The sequence below is a fragment of the Oryctolagus cuniculus genome, chromosome 3, assembly GCF_964237555.1.
Source record: "Oryctolagus cuniculus chromosome 3, mOryCun1.1, whole genome shotgun sequence".
NCBI lineage: Eukaryota > Metazoa > Chordata > Mammalia > Lagomorpha > Leporidae > Oryctolagus > Oryctolagus cuniculus.
In genome coordinates, this window is record NC_091434.1 from 8,647,058 (window position 1) to 8,664,706 (window position 17,649).

Consider the following 17,649-nt stretch of genomic DNA (forward strand, 5'->3'; position numbering starts at 1 on the left):
GGTCAGGATGTCAGCCTGGCTGGTGTGGGAATTCCTGATTTTTCTGCTTGCTCCCAGCACCACCAAGCTTGGGGTTGGACCTGGGACTCTGCTTATGTACCCCCCTCCCCCCCATCGCCTCCCTAGGCTGGAGGAAGCTTACCCTGTGTCACTTGCTTTTCCTCCACCCAGGACTTCTAGGAAACTTGACGTTCAGACCCCTTCTTGGTATGCACGGGTAGTTTTGGGGACTCGGGAACCCCGATCACTCTCCACAAACTCTGTGTTTCAGTATTTTGTCTGGGGCCTCCCAGAGACCTCAGTCCTAGCCAGCGTCTGCCCTGGGCCTGGATCCTACTGATTTCTTTGTCAGTGAAGCCTGGGACCCTATAATGATGAAAAAATACATTTGACGTTTTCAAACATATGCTGCTGTATTGTACATTCATGAACGAACCTGGGTTGAGTGTAAAGTGTGTATCAGGCCGTGGGGACTTGGGAGTGAGCAAAACACAAGCAAATCCCTGCCTTTAGGGAGCTTAGAATCAAAGAGGAGACAACAAGGAAAAGAGAAACAGGAAGAGGCAAGGCGAGTCGAGGGGAGAAAGAGACTTGCAGGAAAGCGATTGTGCAGAAGGGAGCAGAGGAAAGGGAAGAGCGGAGACAGAGCAGGTGGAGCTGGGCCGTGAGAAGGAGGGCAGGAGTTGGTGGGGGGAGGCGCACTGGGGACCTGGATTTCAAGTGTTCCCAAATCACCACAGCCTCATCTGGAATCCAAGAGAAGCTCCCGGTGGTAGAGCAGGCGACTCACAGGACAGACGGTCCAACCCAGACCTCAGGGGTGATGACAAGAGCCCAGAAGGCGAGGGCAGAGTGTGCCCAAGTGTCCAGACCAGAAGAAGGTGAGCCTGAAGGTGAATCTGCCATTTGAATGGCTCCGTAGGGGGTGTGTGTGGGTTGGGGGGTCTCTCCTGGGGTAGTAGGAGGAAGACATGCAGACAAGAGGGGCGTGAAGCCAGACAAGGCTCTGGTGGTGTTAGAATGTTTTCTGGAAGAAGCGTGTTCTCCGGGTGCAGCTGACCTTGGATTTGCCAAGTGCATTCATTGACCGCTCCCCAGTGCCCACTGTTCTCGTTTCTAGTAGTGGAGGCACCACAACTGCACGGGGTATGAGAGACTCCTAGATGCTTGTGGCAGGCCACCATGGAAAGTGGCACCAGTCCTCACGGTGGGCATAGTTTCAGGATCACTTCTTTTTTGTTGTTTTTAAAGATTTATGTACTTATTTGAAAGTCAGAGTTACACAGAGAGAAGGAGAGGCAGAGAGAGAGGTCTTCCATCCGATGGTTCACTCTGCAGATGGCCACAATGGCCAGAGCTGCAACGGTCCGAAGCCAGGAGCCAGGAGCTTCTTCCGGGTTTCCATGTGGGTGCAGGGGCCCAAGGACTTGGGCCATCTTCTACTGCTTTCCCAGGCCACAGCAGAGAGCTGGACAGGAAGAGGAGCAGCCGGGACTAGAACCAACGCCCATATGGGATGCCGGCGCTGCAGGCCAGGCCGTTAACCCGCTGCACCACAGCACTGGTTCCAGGATCACGTCTTACTGGTTCATTTCTAGGATAGCTTAGTCAAGGAGTCTGCTGCACAGTGGTCCTCAAACTGCCCCCAGCAACATTCCCATTAATATCAGATGAAGGCCCCTTCCATTTCTTTCATCAGCGCTAGAATTCACAAGCCTCTTCTCCTTGCTAAACATAAAGCAAGGACGCTATTCCACTGTTTTCCTTTGTGCTGTGGGCGAACACGTTGCAGTGGGCTGCACGAGTCCTTGATCATCAATATCCCTGTGCCCCACGCCTTCAGAAGGTTATATGCGCCCACACTGTGACTCAGGGATGTCCATGGACTTAATTTGGCCAAAGAAATGTGGACCAATAAATATGAGAGGGTCAGCAGCAGGGCAGAATTTTTGTTTCTTTGTTTGTTTGTTTCTTTGTTTGTTTTTTGGACAGGCAGAGTGGACAGTGAGAGAGAGAGAGAGAGACAGAGAGAAAGGTCTTCCTTTGCCGTTGGTTCACTCTCCAATGGCCGACAAGGCTGGTGCCCTGCGGCCGGCACTCCGCGCTGATCCGAAGCCAGGAGCCAGGTACTTCTCCTGGTCTCCCATGGGGTGCAGGGCCCAAGTACTTGGGCCATCCTCCACTGCACTCCCGGGCCAGAGCAGAGAGCTGGCCTGGAAGAGGGGCAACCGGGACAGAATCCGGCGCCCTTACTGGGACTAGAACCCAGTGTGCCGGCGCCTCAAGGCAGAGGATTAGCCTAGTGAGCCGGCCGCGGCCAGGGCAGAGTTGTTGTTGTTGTTGTTGTTTTTGTTTGTTTGTTTGTTTGTTTGTTTTTGACAGGCAGAGTAGACAGTGAGAGAGAGAGAGAGAGAGAGAGAGAGAGAGAGAGAGAGAAAGGTCTTCCTTTTGCCATTGGTTCACCCTCTAGTGGCCACTGTGGCTGGCGCACTGCACTGATCCAATGGCAGGAGCCAGGTACTTATCCTGTTCTCCCATGGGGTACAGGGCCAAGCACTTGGGCCATCCTCCACTGCACTCCCGGGCCACAGCAGAGAGCTGGCCTGGAAGAGGGGCAACCGGGACAGAATCCGGCATCCCGACCGGGACTAGAACCTGGGGTGCCGGCGCCGTAGGCGGAGGATTAGCTTAGTGAGCCGCAGCGCTGGCTGTTCTTGTACTCACAGCTTTCCTGAGGGCCTCGGGGTACCATCAGGTGGGGATTTGGGATCCCATGTCTTTGTGGGAGTATAGGGACCCCTGAGAAGAGGCTGCCACCCAGCTCCTGAACCCTCATGGTCAGGATGTCAGCCTGGCTGGTGTGGGAATTCCTGATTTTTCTGCTTGCTCCCAGCACCACCAAGCTTGGGGTTGGACCTGGGACTCTGCTTATGTACCCCCCTCCCCCCCATCGCCTCCCTAGGCTGGAGGAAACTTACCCTGTGTCACTTACTTTTCCTCTACCCAGGACTTCTAGGAAACTTGACGTTCAGACCCCTTCTTGGTATGCACGGGTAGTTTTGGGGACTCGGGAACCCCGATCACTCTCCACAAACTCTGTGTTTCAGTATTTTGTCTGGGGCCTCCCAGAGACCTCAGTCCTAGCCAGCGTCTGCCCTGGGCCTGGATCCTACTGATTTCCTTGTCAGTGAAGCCTGGCACTCCATAATGGTGAAAAATACATTTGACGTTTTCAAACATATGCTGCTGTATTGTACATTCATGAACGAACCTGGGTTGAGTGTAAAGTGTGTATCAGGCCGTGGGGACTTGGGAGTGTGCAAAACACAAGCAAATCCCTGCCTTTAGGGAGCTTAGAATCAAAGAGGAGACAACAAGGAAAAGAGAAACAGGAAGAGGCAAGGTGAGTCGAGGGGAGAAAGGGACTTGCAGGACAGCGATTGTGCAGAAGGGAGCAGAGGAAAGGGAAGAGCGGAGACAGAGCAGGTGGAGCTGGGCCGTGAGAAGGAGGGCAGGAGTTGGTCGGGGGAGGCGCACTGGGGACCTGGATTTCAACTGTTCCCAAATCATCACAGCCTCATCTGGAATCCAAGAGAAGCTCCCGGTGGTAGAGCAGGCGACTCACAGGACAGACGGTCCAACCCAGACCTCGGGGGTGATGACAAGAGCCCAGAAGGCGAGGGCAGAGTGTGCCCGGGTGTCCAGACCAGAAGAAGCTGAGCCTGAAGGTGAATCTGCCATTTGAATGGCTCCTTAGGGGGTGTGTGGGGGGTGTGTGTGGGGTCTCTCCTGAGGGTAGTAGGAGGAAGACATGCAGACAAGAGGGGCGTGAAGCCAGACAAGGCTCTGGTGGTGTTAGAATGTTTTCTGGAAGAAGCGTGTTCTCTGGGTGCAGTTGACCTTGGATTTGCCAAGTGCATTCATTGACCACTCCCCACTGCCCACTGTTCTCGTTTCTAGTAGTGGAGGCACCACAACTGCACGGGGTATGAGAGACTCCTAGATGCTTGTGGCAGGCCACCATGGAAAGTGGCACCAGTCCTCACGGTGGGCATAGTTTCAGGATCACTTCTTTTTTGTTGTTTTTAAAGATTTATTTATTTATTTATTTGAAAGTCAGAGTTACACAGAGAGAAGGAGAGGCAGAGAGAGAGGTCTTCCATCCGATGGTTCACTCTGCAGATGGCCTCAATGGCCAGAGCTGCAACGGTCTGAATCCAGGAGCCAGGAGCTTCTTCCGGGTTTCCATGTGGGTGCAGGGGCCCAAGGACTTGGGCCATCTTCTACTGCTTTCCCAGGCCACAGCAGAGAGCTGGACAGGAAGAGGAGCAGCCGGGACTAGAACCAACGCCCATATGGGATGCCGGCGCTGCAGGCCAGGCCGTTAACCCGCTGCACCACAGCACTGGTTCCAGGATCACGTCTTACTGGTTCATTTCTAGGATAGCTTAGTCAAGGAGTCTGCTGCACAGTGGTCCTCAAACTGCCCCCAGCAACATTCCCATTAATATCAGATGAAGGCCCCTTCCATTACTTTCATCAGTGCTAGAATTCACAAGCCTCTTCTCCTTGCTAAACATAAAGCAAGGACACTATTCCACTGTTTTCCTTTGCGCTGTGGGCGAACACGTTGCAGTGGGCTGCACGAGTCCTTGATCATCAATATCCCTGTGCCCCACGCCTTCAGAAGGTTATACACGCCCACACTGTGACTCAGGGATGCCCATGGGACTTAACGTGGCCAAAGAAATGTGAACCAATAAATATGAGAGGGTCAGCAGCAGGGCAGATTTTTTTTTTTTTTTTTTGGACAGGCAGAGTGGACAGTGAGAGAGAGAGACAGAGAGAAAGGTCTTCCTTTGCCGTTGGTTCACTCTCCAATAACCTCCGCGGCCAGCGTGCTGTGCTGATCCGAAGGCAGGAGCCAGGTGCTTCTCCTGGTCTCCCATGGGGTGCAGGGCCCAAGCACCTGGGCCATCCTCCACGCACTCCCTGACCACAGCAGAGAGCTGGCCTGTAAGAGGGGCAACCGGGACAGAATCCAGTGCCCTTAGTGGGACTAGAACCCAGTGTGCCGGCGCCGCAAGGCAGAGGATTAGCCTTGTGAGCCGCGGCGCCGGCCACGGCAGAGTTTTAAGAGCTCACGTGTCTCTTCCCTCTGTCCCCAAACCAGTGGCACTCTAAACAGAGACTTCTCTGTCACCAGGAACCAGGCGCATCAGTCATGTAGGGCTGAGCCTTATCTGCCCTGTGATGAATGAGCAGCACGAGGGAGAAGTGAAACTTTGTTGCGTGCCAGGGTGAGCTTTGCTGGCCGCACCACCTCTGTGTCAGCTGCTCAGCTCTGCCTTTGTGGAGTGAAAATGGCCAGAGACAAACATACAGACAAATGGACATGGCTGTGTTGCAATAAAACTTTATTTACAAAAACAGGTGGTCAGTCCAATGGGCCTTCTGGCCACAGTTTGCTGATGCCTGCAATACATCACTGGGGTTTGGGAGGACCCTGAGCTCCTGCACCATTATCTGTCTTAGCTTGACTAGGTTACAAATCATTAAAATAAAAAACAAAGACGACACCAGCCTGATGCCCACAGCATAAGTCTGAATGCTTAACCCTCCCGCCCCCTCCTCACATGCACCTGCCCAAAGCTAACCCCCCATCCTTCCGTGCTCTGCGCATCCTCAGGCCCCACCTTAAATGCCATCTGCAGGGAAGTGAATCTGTCCTGGCAGGCAAACGCAGCTCTCCCAGACATGCCTCGTGGAGCCCATCTCTCCCCACAGCACTGACCACAGCCGTGATCAATTATCCGCGTGCATCCCGCTCGCGGTGTGCAGACATGAGGTCAGGCAGCCGATCAGTCTGGCTCAGTGCTCTCTCTTGCTTCTCCCTGCCTCGCAGTCTGCAGGCAGATAACTTAGGAATCAGTACTGATTCATTCTTCATCAATACCAACATCAGGATCCATGTAGTGTGTGTGTGTGTGTGTGTGTATAAGGGGGAGAGAGAGAGAGAGACAGAGAGAGAGGAGAAGGTGCCCCTTTCTTGATGCCCTGCCTACATCTGCCAGAGCTGATTCTTCAAACCAAACCCTTTACCGCTCTCTGCTGGAAGATGGTTGTGTTAAGCACACAAGTTGATGGTGTTTCAGAAGTGAAATCAGAGCATCCTCTTTTATTAAAAAATTGTTTTGTTTATTTGAAAGACAGAGTTACAGAGAGAGTTAGAGCCAGAGAGAGAGGTCTTCCATTCCGCTGGTTTACTCCCCAGATGGCCGCAATGGCCAGAGCTGAGCTGATCTGAAGCCAGAAGCCAGGAGCTTCTTCCAGGTCTCCCACGTGGGTGCAGGGGCCCTAGGAGTTGGGCCATCTTCCACTGCTTTCCCAGGTCATAGCAGAGAGCTGGATCAGAAGAGGAGCAGCTGGGACTTGAACCGGTGCCCATATGGGATGCCGGGGCTGTAGGCAGGGGTTTAACCCACTGTGACACAGCGCCAGTGCAGTGCATCCTCTTCTTCAAAGTAGAAACTTGGCTCAGTGCATAAACCACACAACATTTTGCAGAAACCCCCGATAACAAGCTAAGTATATGTATCACTTTACAATTGGCAAAGCAGATCCTCACAGCAAGTGGCGCTATCAACCCGTTTTACAGATTCAAATCAACCTGGGTGTCCTAATGCTGACTCCTTTGTTCGTGACACTCAGTGAACCCAGGCAAGGTGTGGGGTTTCTGTGAAACACTGGGGGAGGCAGGAACCCGGATGGACTTTGACAGTTGTTGCTCACCTGCCTCCCCCTGCACTCTCTCCTTGGTTGTAAGCCCTGATTTAACACAGGGTATCTGTGCTGTTTCCATGTGTTGTACAGCCTGTTGAGGCATCTCTGATGTTATGGAAAGAGCGCTAGACTAGGAGTCTGGCATGTCTGAGTTCTAGTGCCAGCTGCACCCCAAATAAGTGTGCTGACCACGAATCGTTCTCTGCAGAGCTAAGCCCAAACCCCCCAGCTGTCAGAGGAGGGGAGGATCGTGGCCTCGCACATGGTCGTGAGGCCGCGTGGGCCATGTGCCCGCTGCCCGTACTGTCTCCTTGCCGGGTACTTTTCCTCCAGCCACCTCGTCGTCACCACCACCTGCCCGGCCCCCAGGTCTTCCCCGGCCTCTCATCTTTCCGCGTGTGATTTTCACCTTGTGCCTTCCCCCCTGCGTTTTCTAAGAATTCTTGGAGCTGCTCTGCCGGCTTGCTAATTGGGTTTTTTTCCATTCTACTGTTAGGCTTCTCTGTTAATTTCCTTCACTGTGCTTTTCGTCTCCACGGGCTTGCGTTGTTCCGTGACTGCTGGCCCTTCCCAGCAGCCTCCCGGTGGTCCACTAACCGTGCCCCAAACCATTCCCCACGCAGCTCCCCGAGGAAAAGGGGCTGGCTGACATCAGAGCCCCCAGGCACCTTCCTGAAGGGGTTCCTGGGAATGCAGGTCCCGTCTCTGAGGGCCTGTTTGCTGAGGTGAGCAGGTGCGGGTAAGCCAAACTCAGGGTTGTCAAGAGCAGACCAGGAAAGTGGGCTTAGGCATAGGGTTGGTGGTTTTGGAAGTCCCCGAGCTAAAAGGAGCCACCTGACTTGGTGACCTGGCAAAGGCCCCCAGGTAAAGGAGGAACTCTGCGTGGTAACAGCTGCCCAGAGCCCCCAAAGCCACCCACTGCTCCCTCATCGACTTGTGGGCACATCTGGGACACCTGTGCTCAGAAGAGCTGTACTTACCAAAAGGAATTGGAGGAGACATTTCCACAGAGACAGAGGACCTTAGAAGTTCACCTGGGGCCGGCGCCGCGGCTCAATAGGGTAATCCCCCACCTAGTGGCGCCGGCACACCGGGTTCTAGTCCCGGTCGGGGCGCCAGATTCTGTCCCGGTTGCCCCTCTTCCAGGCCAGCTCTCTGCTGTGGCCCGGGAGTGCAGTGGAGGATGGCCCAAGTGCTTGGGCCCTGCACCCCATGGGAGACCAGGAGAAGCACCTGGCTCCTGGCTTTGGATCAGCGTGGTGTGCCGGCCACAGCGCGCCAGCCGTGGCGGCCATTGGAGGGTGAACCAACGGCAAAGGAAGACCTTTCTCTCTGTCTCTCTCTCTCACTATTCACTATGCCTGTCTGAAAAAAAAAAAAAGAAAAAAAAACGTTCACCTGGACTCTGCTAATCCCCCTCCAGGTTTGCACTAGCAGTGGCCCAGAGTGACCTGTGAGTCTTTCATCCAAGTTAGGGACCTGCAGCTGCAAATACCCGACTCAACCTGGGTAATAGTAGCGCACAGCTAGGTAATCCTTCCAGTAAGCGGCAGAGCCAGGATTAAAAGCCCACTGGGTGTGGCTGCAGAAGCCAGGCGCTCCTCTGCTGGGCCGTATTCACTGAGTAGAGTCTGCAGACAGATAGGTGGTAGAGCCAGCCACAGCCAGTGCACCCAAGAACACCAGCCAGCTGTCAGAACTAAGTTCCTCCCACTCAAGCTTACCACGTGGGGAGCAGGTGTTCAGCCTAGTCGTGACAACACCATGTGGGACACCCATATCCGGTATCAAAGCACCTGGGTCCAGTGCCCAGCCCTAGCTCCTGACTTCAGCTTCCTGCCGATGCAAACCCTGGGAAGCAGTTACGAAGGCTTACGTGCCTGAGTTCCTGTCACCCACATGGGAAGACCTGGATTGAGTTTCTGGCTCCTGGCTTTGGTCCCGGGTCAGCCCCAACCATTGCCAGGGAGGGAACCAGTGGATGAGATTCTCTCTCTCTCTCTCTCTCTCTCTCTCTCTGTCTCTGTCTCTTCCTTCCCAGGGCTCCTTCCTCTCTCTCTGTCTTCATATCTTTCCAAAATAAGTGAGAGTTTCTTTGCCATTCATGCTGTTCTTTCCCCTTCCCAATGATGTGTTGGCTTTTTCTTACATTTTCTGTTAGATATTTCAGTAAGTGTTAGAGGCAAAAGAGAGTTGGACCAAAGATTCTCCTAGACTGTCCCAAGTGTAACATCCTCTAAACCCAACACAGGGCATGGGTAGGCCATTCCTGTCTCCCCCAAGAGACAGCCCCCGTAGCTTACTTGCCGTAATTCATCCACTGTGTGGTTAGAGGGGCAGGGACTGGGCATGGCTGATAGGCGTTTGAAGCACATTTGCTACTGCTTCTCCCGAACTGGAACCCAGATTGCTATGCAGAGGTGCTGAGTTACCAGATCTCTCCATGGCAATGTGGAGATTATTCTGTAGATTTACAGGGTTTTCTTTCATTCAGCGAAAGAGACACAGGGAAGCAGTAAGATGGAAAGAGACAGCAGACCAGGAAGATGGCCAGCATCCGCTCATTGCTAGCCATCTCTCTTGGCCAGGTCTCCTCTGACTCAGAAAACAAGGTTGGAAACAATGACTTTTCCTCCAGCTGCGTGAATGCAATGAGTATGTTGAGTGATGACCTCCATCAGCACAGAGAGGCTGTGGGAGGCTGTGGAGTAAAAGAACACTAGGAGGTGGCCCGTTAGCTTGCAACTGAGGACAACCTGCGCTTCAGAAGCCCTGTACTACTTCTGTGACAGTGTTTTGATTTTTAAAAAAGATTTATTTTATTTTTTTGCAAGAGTTACAGTGAGAGGTAAAGCAATAGGGAGAGAAAGGTCTTCCATCGGCTAGTTCACTCCCCAAATGACAGCCAGAGCTGTGCTGATCCAAAGCCAGGAGCCAGGAGCTTCTTCTGGGTCTCCCATGCAGGTGCAGGGGCCCAAGGACCTGGGCCATCTTCTACTGCTTTCGCAGGCCATAGCAGAGAGCTGGATGGGAAGTGGAGCAGCCAGGAATTGAACCATCACCCATGTGCAATGCTGGCACTGCAGGCCAGGGCTTTAACTCACTGTACCACAGCACCGGCCGAGAGCATTTTGTTTGATGTAGTGTTGGGGATCAGAGGAGGGGGTTGCAGAGACCCAGAGATCCCTTCGTGCACATAGCTCACCTGCTGCTCAAAATGGAATACTTCCTGCAAATTAACCAGACGGCAGCGTTCCCCAAGACCATTTACATTACCATTGTTTATTGCTATCACAACTCAAGAGGCGGAGTTAGGCCGACTGCTCTCCTTTCGGAGAAACAGGAAGCTGGTGACACTGTGGACTTTCACTCTCCGAAGCTTCCTATGAGCTGCGGTGAGGCAGCAGGGATTTTATACAAAGAGAAACTGGGACACGGCGAGCCCGTGTTCCCCTGCTCTTAGGATCCTCGGTGAGGGAGTGGCCGGAAGGGAGGCGAGGGCCCATGTGGGAACTCGATCAGGAAACTGCTGCAGAAAAAAAGAGGTATGGCAGGAAGCAATTTCCAAATTTTCCCTGTCGTGATATATGTGGCCACCAGACCACGCCACTGGCCACCACGTGGAAGCCAGCCACGTACCCTGCGACACTAATCACCATGTCCCTGGGTCACGTAGGGGTCACGTAAAATATGAATGCTCTCCCACTGCCCCACCACATAAGCAGGTCTTCAGGCTTCCTCCAAGGCAGAAGAGGAACACAATCAGCCCTTGCTAACTGCCCCCACCTCATAGGGCCGGCCTCTCGTGGCCCAGTAAGGTGGAGTGCTGTGGGTGGGAGCTGGGTTGAAGACAGGTTGGAGCTGGGTCCTGAAATGGGCGATCCGTTTCTCACAGGCTCCTGGGAGAAGTGCGTTCAGAATGGAGAGGGTGCTTGGTTCACACCCAGTGAATTTGCAGTGGAAGGGAGGTGGGGGCACTCCAAGAACTGGAAGCGGAGTATATGCTGACGAGGGAAGTCTCTCCGGGAGCTGCTGGCGGTGTGTTGGTGATGACAGGGGGCACACAGGTCGTGGTTTGAGACCTTTGAAGAATGAGTCGGTTTGCAGTGGCAGAAATGCAAACTGCCATTAAGCTGCAGCAGCGTGATGTTGACAGAGCTCAATGCGGGTGGACAAACATGGCCGACAGGAACGCAGACTGGGAGGGAAACAGCGTGGATGGGCAAGGGATGGGATGCAGGAGTTGGGTCTTGGGTTTGAGTCACAGAGAAAGGGCTGATTTTCCCACTAAGCAAAGTCCAAAAGAAGGGGCCCGTTTGCATTTGGGCACCTTGAGTTTGAGATCTGAGGAGGGAGCACTGTGATGTTTACAAAGGAGCCCCCAGGTTAAGCTCATTCACCGGCTCCATCTCTCTCAGAAAGGACTTCTGCTCTGGCTCCCGAGAATAACTCTCGGGAGGTGACCAGCAGGTGAATTCCTGCCATGTTCTCTGTCTGGCTGAAGGCCTTAGGGCCCCCGAGTTTCCCAGCTCTGAGTCGCCTTCACACCTGGGCGTGACATCTTCGTAGTGATGGTTTTAGCACAACGTTCCATGTCCATGCCATGTGGGAGACCTGGAAGAAGCTCCTGGCTCTTGGCTTTGGCCTTTCTCAGCCCTGGCTGTTGCAGCTATTTGAGTAATGAACCAGTGATGGAGGAAATCTCTCTCTCTCTCTCTCACTCTGCCTTTCAGAGTTGGGCCAGGCTAAAGGCAGGACTGGGAAACCCACCCACGTCTCCCACATGGGTGGCAGGAACCCAACCACTTGAGCCATCCCTGCTCCTCCCTGGGTCTGCCTTAGTAGGGAGCTGGAGTCAGGACTGGAACCAGAGATCCAACCCAGGCACCGATATGGAATGCGGCGTCTTAGCCAGCATCTTGACCACCAAACACCTGCCCTCGGATTTCTGTAATGATTATTACTGTGTGAAAAACAATTGAAGATCTTTAAAGTATAGATCATTCATTAATATCCTAGATATTGCAGTGTTTCTAATCCTTATAATGCCATATGGCAGCACACGATAGCCAGGGACACACCCAGTCTCGCCTCTCAGTCCCGCCTCCTGAGACAGGATGAAGGGTAGGGCTGGCCTTGCCCTCGGCCACTTGCCCCAGTACCTGACTGTACCTGTGCAGCTCAGCCAGCCTGCTCGGGGTCTAGCTTTGTGTATGCATGTGATAGAGAGAACCGATGCTGATACTCCAAAGGCATTTTCTGTGGTGTCCATGGGGTGCTGCCTCTGTGACTGAAAGTATGTGGGAGGCAGGTGCAGAGTCCCAGGTTCAGTGCCTGTGGGCTGGTGAGGGTCCTTGTGCTTGGGCAGGGGGACAGGACAATGGCTCATGCCCCTTGTGAGTGACTGGAAGTCCATCGCACCTGCTCAGAGAAGGGTGTCACCCTGTGATGTCACACTGGTGCTTCTGGAGAAAGTCAGATGCAGATCAGCCCCTGCCTGCAAAGGTTTGGTGTAACGGCAGCGCTGTTGAGGTGTCCAAGGGTTGCCTGGTAAAGGTGCATCATGTCCCTTGGGCAGCTGAGATGCTGTTGACCCAGGCACTGAACAGGCCACGGCCGTCAACCCTGCGCCTGCAGAGTGGTCACCCATTACTCGGTAGAAAAAGTCAGTAATTTCAGTACTCCTGGGTGTAGGGTCCTCAGTGGGTGGAGTCGCAGCATTCGGAGTGTGGTGGTCCACCACGAAACACCTTTCATTCTTTCCAGGTTTAAGAACAGGCCAAGTTGGGCTGTTAGCTACAGAAGCCGTGGGAATAATCACCTCCTCTGTAGACAGGTCTTGTATAACGAGTGTCAATCTTTCAAGGCCCGGTTTTAATTTATGCTATCTAACATTGATTATTTAACAGGGAGGAGCTTCGTGGGGTTCCATTTTGTAAAACTGACTGTAAGCACCAAATACGTCATTGCATTTTCACTTATTACTGGGTCAGTGCATCTGTGCCCACTACAGAAAATGTCAGGACAATGTGTGTGATACAGTGAAGTTAAATAAATAAAATAAACTCTGCTGTCCAGAAACTAGAGGGAAGTTGGAAGTTGGAAGGACATGAAAAGGAAGGAGGAAATGCCCTTTACCTTGCAAAACGCTGTGTGCTTGTGGAGGAGCCGGCACAGTTGCTGTACAAACCACGACCCTGTGTGTTCTTCCTTACCCAGGTCCAGCCCCAGGGCTTCCTAAGCGGCTCACTGTAACCCTGACTGTGCAGACAAAGCCATCACACAGCCATCGTCACACGAATGGATCCAGCTCCAATACAGGCCTTTATCTGTAGGGAATGGCACCAACCTCGGACAGCTCTATGATGTCCAAGAACATGTGATGTCCACAGTGATCCTATGACAATGGGTAACCCCATCTCACAGATGGGAAAACTGAGGTACAGAGAGGCTAAGTAACCTACCCAAGATTTCATAGCTAGAAAGTGGTAGAATTTCCTCTGGAACCCACACAGTCTGGCATTTGTGTTCTTAATTCCTAGCCTGTCTAAGAAAGAACTTCCTGGCCAGCGCCACGGCTCACTAGGCTAATCCTCTGCCTGCGGTGCCGGCACCCTGGGTTCTAGTCCCGGTTGGGACGCCGGATTCTGTCCCGGTTGCTCCTCTTCCAGTTCAGCTCTCTGCTGTGGTCTGGGAAGGCAGTAGAGGATGGCCCAAGTGCTTGGGCCCTGCACCCACATGGGAGACCAGGAGGAAGCACCTGGCTCCTGGCTTCTGATCAGCGCAGCGCGCCGGCTGTAGCAGCCATTTGGGGGGTGAACCAACGGAAGTTGACTCCTCTCTGTCTGTCTCTCTCACTGTCTAACTTTGTCAAAAAAAAAGAAAAAAACCTCCTGCTGAAGACACAACTGACATATGAGGAAAGGGAATTAAAATGTAAGTTCAGGTGTGTTTGGCCCAACACTTAAGACACCAGGTAAGATGCCAGTGTCATGTTACTATTATTAGCGTAGCTAAAAATGAAGAATGACAGTGCTAAGAGCAGACAAGGATACAGAGCAGCAGGAAATCGCATGGCTGGCCGATGGTAATGCCGAATGGTCCAGTCGGAGTTATTCGGAAGTCAGAGTTACAGAGAGAGATCTTCCATCAGCAGTTCACTCCTCAGATGGCTGCAGTGGCCAAGCTGAGCCAGGTGGATGGCAGGAGCTTCGTCTGAGTCTCCCATGTGGGTGGCAGGGGCCAAGGACTTGGGCCGTCTTTCTTCTGTGGCCTTTCCCAGCCCATTAGCAGGAAGCCAGATCAGAAGTGGAACAGCCTGGACACGACCCGGTGCCCATGTGGATGCTGGCAGCATTGCAGGCAGAGGCTTTACCAGCTGTGCCACAGCAATGGCCCCAGTAGTCGTTTTATTTTTTTAATAAAATTAAACTTGGGCTTATCTTGGACCCAGCAACCTGCTCGTAGATACTAAAGTGGAAACACAGTTCCACATAAAGACCTGCACACTGATGGTTGTAGCAGCTTTGTGTATGATAGCCAAAGACTGAACATAACCCAGTTGTCATCTACAAGTAAACGAATTAGCACATTGTAGCACATCCATACAGTGAGGTAACCACTCAGCAATAAAGAAGGATGAACTCCTGCTACCTCCAGCAGGGGCACACCCAAGAGCACTGGGCTCACCGGGAGTAGTCAGACCCAGAAGGCTGGTAGTGGTGGGAGTCCACTCGTGCGGTGGCAGCTATATGACCTTGCACAGAAGACAACACTCGGGGGCCAAAATGCCGTTTGGGGGTGGGGGGGTTGCCTGGGACTGGAGGGGGAGGGGAGCCTGTGGGAGCTTCCTGGGTGAAGAAGCCGTTCTTTGTCTTCTCTGTGTCAGTGTCACGTGACTACGTACTTGTCAAAACTCAACCTACTTTTTTGTTGTTCAAGATTTATTTATTTATTTGAAAGGCAGATGCCGGCGCCGCGGCTCACTAGGCTAATCCTCCACCTTGCGGCACCAGCACACCGGGTTCTAGTCCCGGTCGGGGCGCCGGATTCTGTCCCGGTTGCCCCTCTTCCGGGCCAGCTCTCTGCTGTGGCCAGGGAGTGCAGTGGAGGATGGCCCAAGTGCTTGGGCCCTGCACCCCATGGGAGACCAGAAGAAGCACCTGGCTCCTGCCATCGGATCAGCGCGGTGCACCGGCCGGCCATTGGAGGGTGAACCAATGGCAAAGGAAGACCTTTCTGTCTCTCTCTCTCTCTCTCTCTCACTGTCCACTCTGCTCTGCCTGTCAAAAAAAAAAAAAAGAAAGAAAGAAAAAGAAAAAGAAAGAAAAAGAAAGGCAGAGGTACAGAGAAAGACAGAGAGAGAGAGAGAGAGAGAGAGAGAGAGAGGTCTTCCATCCACTGGTTCACTCCCCAAATGGCTACAGTGTCCAGAGCTGGGCCATTCTGAAGCCAGGAGCCAGGAGCTTCTTCCCAGTTTCCCATGCAGGTGCAGGAGCCCAAGCACTAACGCCATCCCCCACTGCTTTCCCAGGTGCATTAGCAAGGAGCTGGATGGAAAGTGGAGCAGCCAGGACTCGAACTGACACCCATATGGGAGGCTGGCACTGCAGGTGGCTACCCCACTCACTATGCCACAGAGCTCACCACTCACTACACCTGAGCCTACATCTTTAAAAGGAATTTACTGTATGTCAGTTATACCTCAATGAGGTTGACTTCACAATAAATAAACAACCAACTACATGATCAAACCATCAGTGGAACCCCCAGTTCCACTAAAAATACAATTATGCATTCTGGCTCCCATCATCTCCCCCCACCATGGTCCCCTAGATTGGTCCTTCTTCTCTGTTCTCTCCAAGGTGACTGATGTGTCTTCCAGACTTTTCTTCGAGGGTCTTTGCCGTGGCGGGGGGAGGGCTTGTGGAAAGCAGGAAAGAGTGTGGCAACCAGAGCCTTCCACCTCAGCCCGGGGCGATGAATTGAAAGTGACTGCGCCTTCTTCCCTCACCTCCCAGGCTAGCGTTTCCTTGCCGAAGAGGGAGATTACAGAAGAGAGAGCACGTGGGGCCGGCTGGGGCCAGCGCTGTGGCGTAGCGAGTGACGCCACCGTCTGCAGTGCCCGCATCCCATGTGGACGCTGATTCGAGTCCCGGCTGCTCCACTTCCAGTCCAGCTCTCTGCTATGGCCTGAGAAAACAGTGGAAGATGGCCCAAGTCCTTGGGCCCCTGCACCCCATGTGGGAGACCCGGAAGAAGCTCCTGGCTCCTGGCTTCGGATTGGCGCAGCTCCAGCCATTGCAGCCATCTGGGGAGTGAACCAGCAGGTGGAAGACCTTTCTCTCTCTGTGCCTCTCCTCTCTCTCTGTAACTCTGCCTTTCAAATACATAAATAAATCTTTAAGAGAGAGAGAGAGAGCGCGCACATGCCACCCAGGTCAGGGCGTCCGTTTCTGCCTGACTTTCCGGAGCCCGTGGCTGGACTGTCGGAAGGGAGGGTGTTGGCTGCCGTCTTTAGGTGCACCGGCAGCGGTCGCCACCGACAACACTGGTTCCTGGAGGAGGCTCTCTGGCTGCTTAGAGTCCCTGGAGTGATGCTTCCTGTCTCTGGACCCGAATTCCCCCCGGTTCGTCTAAGGAGACAGCCCTGGTGAATTTCCCACCCCTGCTTCCCATCTGCAGAGACGGACACGCTGGGTGATTCCGAGCTGGGAATGGTTTTGTCTGCTGCTTGTCCTCTCTCTGAGACACGGTGAGGTTCTCTGGGCTCCTGGCCCGTTCACTCCACGGGCCAAACAGAAAGGCAGACACTACATCTGCCCCTTCCTCCTTCCCATCAGCTGGAGTGTAAATGTGATGACAGGAGCACTAGCAGCCACCTTGGATCATGAGGTCGCACACTAATCATGGCAGGGTAGAAGAGAATGAGCCTGGTGAGTGCAGAGCTGCTGCGGAGGCCTGGATTTTCTTTTGCATACAAAAAAATCTATTTCTAAGTTTAAAAAAATTATTTATTTTGTTTGAAAGGTAGAAAGACAAAAATCTCCCATCTGCTGGTTCCCTCTCCAAAATGCCTGTGAATTCCAGGGCCAGGCCAGGCCAGAGCTTGGAGCCTGGGACTCAATCCAGGTGTCCCAAGTGGGCGGCAGGGACCCACGTAAGCCACCGCCTGCTGCCTCCCAGGATCTGCATTAGCAGGAAGCTGGAGCTGGGGGCAGAGCCAAGGCTTGAGCCCAGACGCGCCCATATAGGCGGCAGGCGTCCCAAGCAGCACTGTAACTACCGCGCCAGGCGCCCACCCCGACCTCTGATGTCCGAAGTCCCTGTGACCTGACTGCTGTTCTTGTTTTACGCAGCCAAACTAAGTAATGCAAGAACTGCCAACAGCAACTGGTTTCAGAAGACAAGTGCACCCCAAAGCTTCCCGAGAACTCAAACGAGGCAGAGCAGGCTGCCGAAACTGCTCATCTGACTTTAGGATAAAAGACGCCGTGGGGCCGGCGCTGTGGCGTAGCGGGTAAAACCCCGGCCTGCAGCGCCGGCATCCCATATGGGCACCAGTTCGAGTCCCGGCTGCTCCACTTCCGATCCAGCTCTCTGCTATGGCCTGGGAAAGCAGTGGAAGATGCCCAAGTCCTTGGGCCCCTGCACCCCCGTGGGAGACCTGGAAGAAGCTCCTGGCTCCTGGCTTCGGATCAGCCCAGCTCTGGCCGTTGCGGCCAATTGGGGAGTGAACCAGCAGATGGAAGACCTTTCTCTCTCTCTCTCTCTCTCTCTGCCTCTCCTCCCTCCGTGTAACTCTGACTTTCAAATAAATAAATAAATCTTAAAAAAAAAAAGACGCTGAAAATGGGTTCACTGAGG

General features: G+C 53.4%; 1 protein-coding gene across 12 annotated transcripts in view; it reads left to right on the forward strand.

The window, feature by feature from the left end:
- Positions 1 to 17,624, forward strand: part of SP110 (SP110 nuclear body protein) — a 42,932-nt gene extending 25,308 nt beyond the window's left edge. For 2 of the 12 annotated variants that reach the window (XR_011387065.1, XR_011387067.1), the window contains 3 exons: positions 741 to 881; positions 1,277 to 3,403; positions 3,576 to 3,715. Coding sequence is in view for 7 of the 12 variants with exons in the window: in XM_051849069.2 (XP_051705029.2) it covers positions 741 to 893; positions 3,576 to 3,728; positions 17,142 to 17,257 (422 nt within the window). In the remaining 5 variants the exon portion in view is untranslated. Of the gene's footprint in view, positions 1 to 740; positions 894 to 1,272; positions 3,404 to 3,575; positions 3,729 to 15,803 lie in introns of those variants that run through there. The other 10 variants (XM_051849071.2, XM_070070082.1, XR_011387068.1 and 7 more) reach the window with 9 other exon arrangements.
- Positions 17,625 to 17,649: the final 25 nt, after the last annotated feature.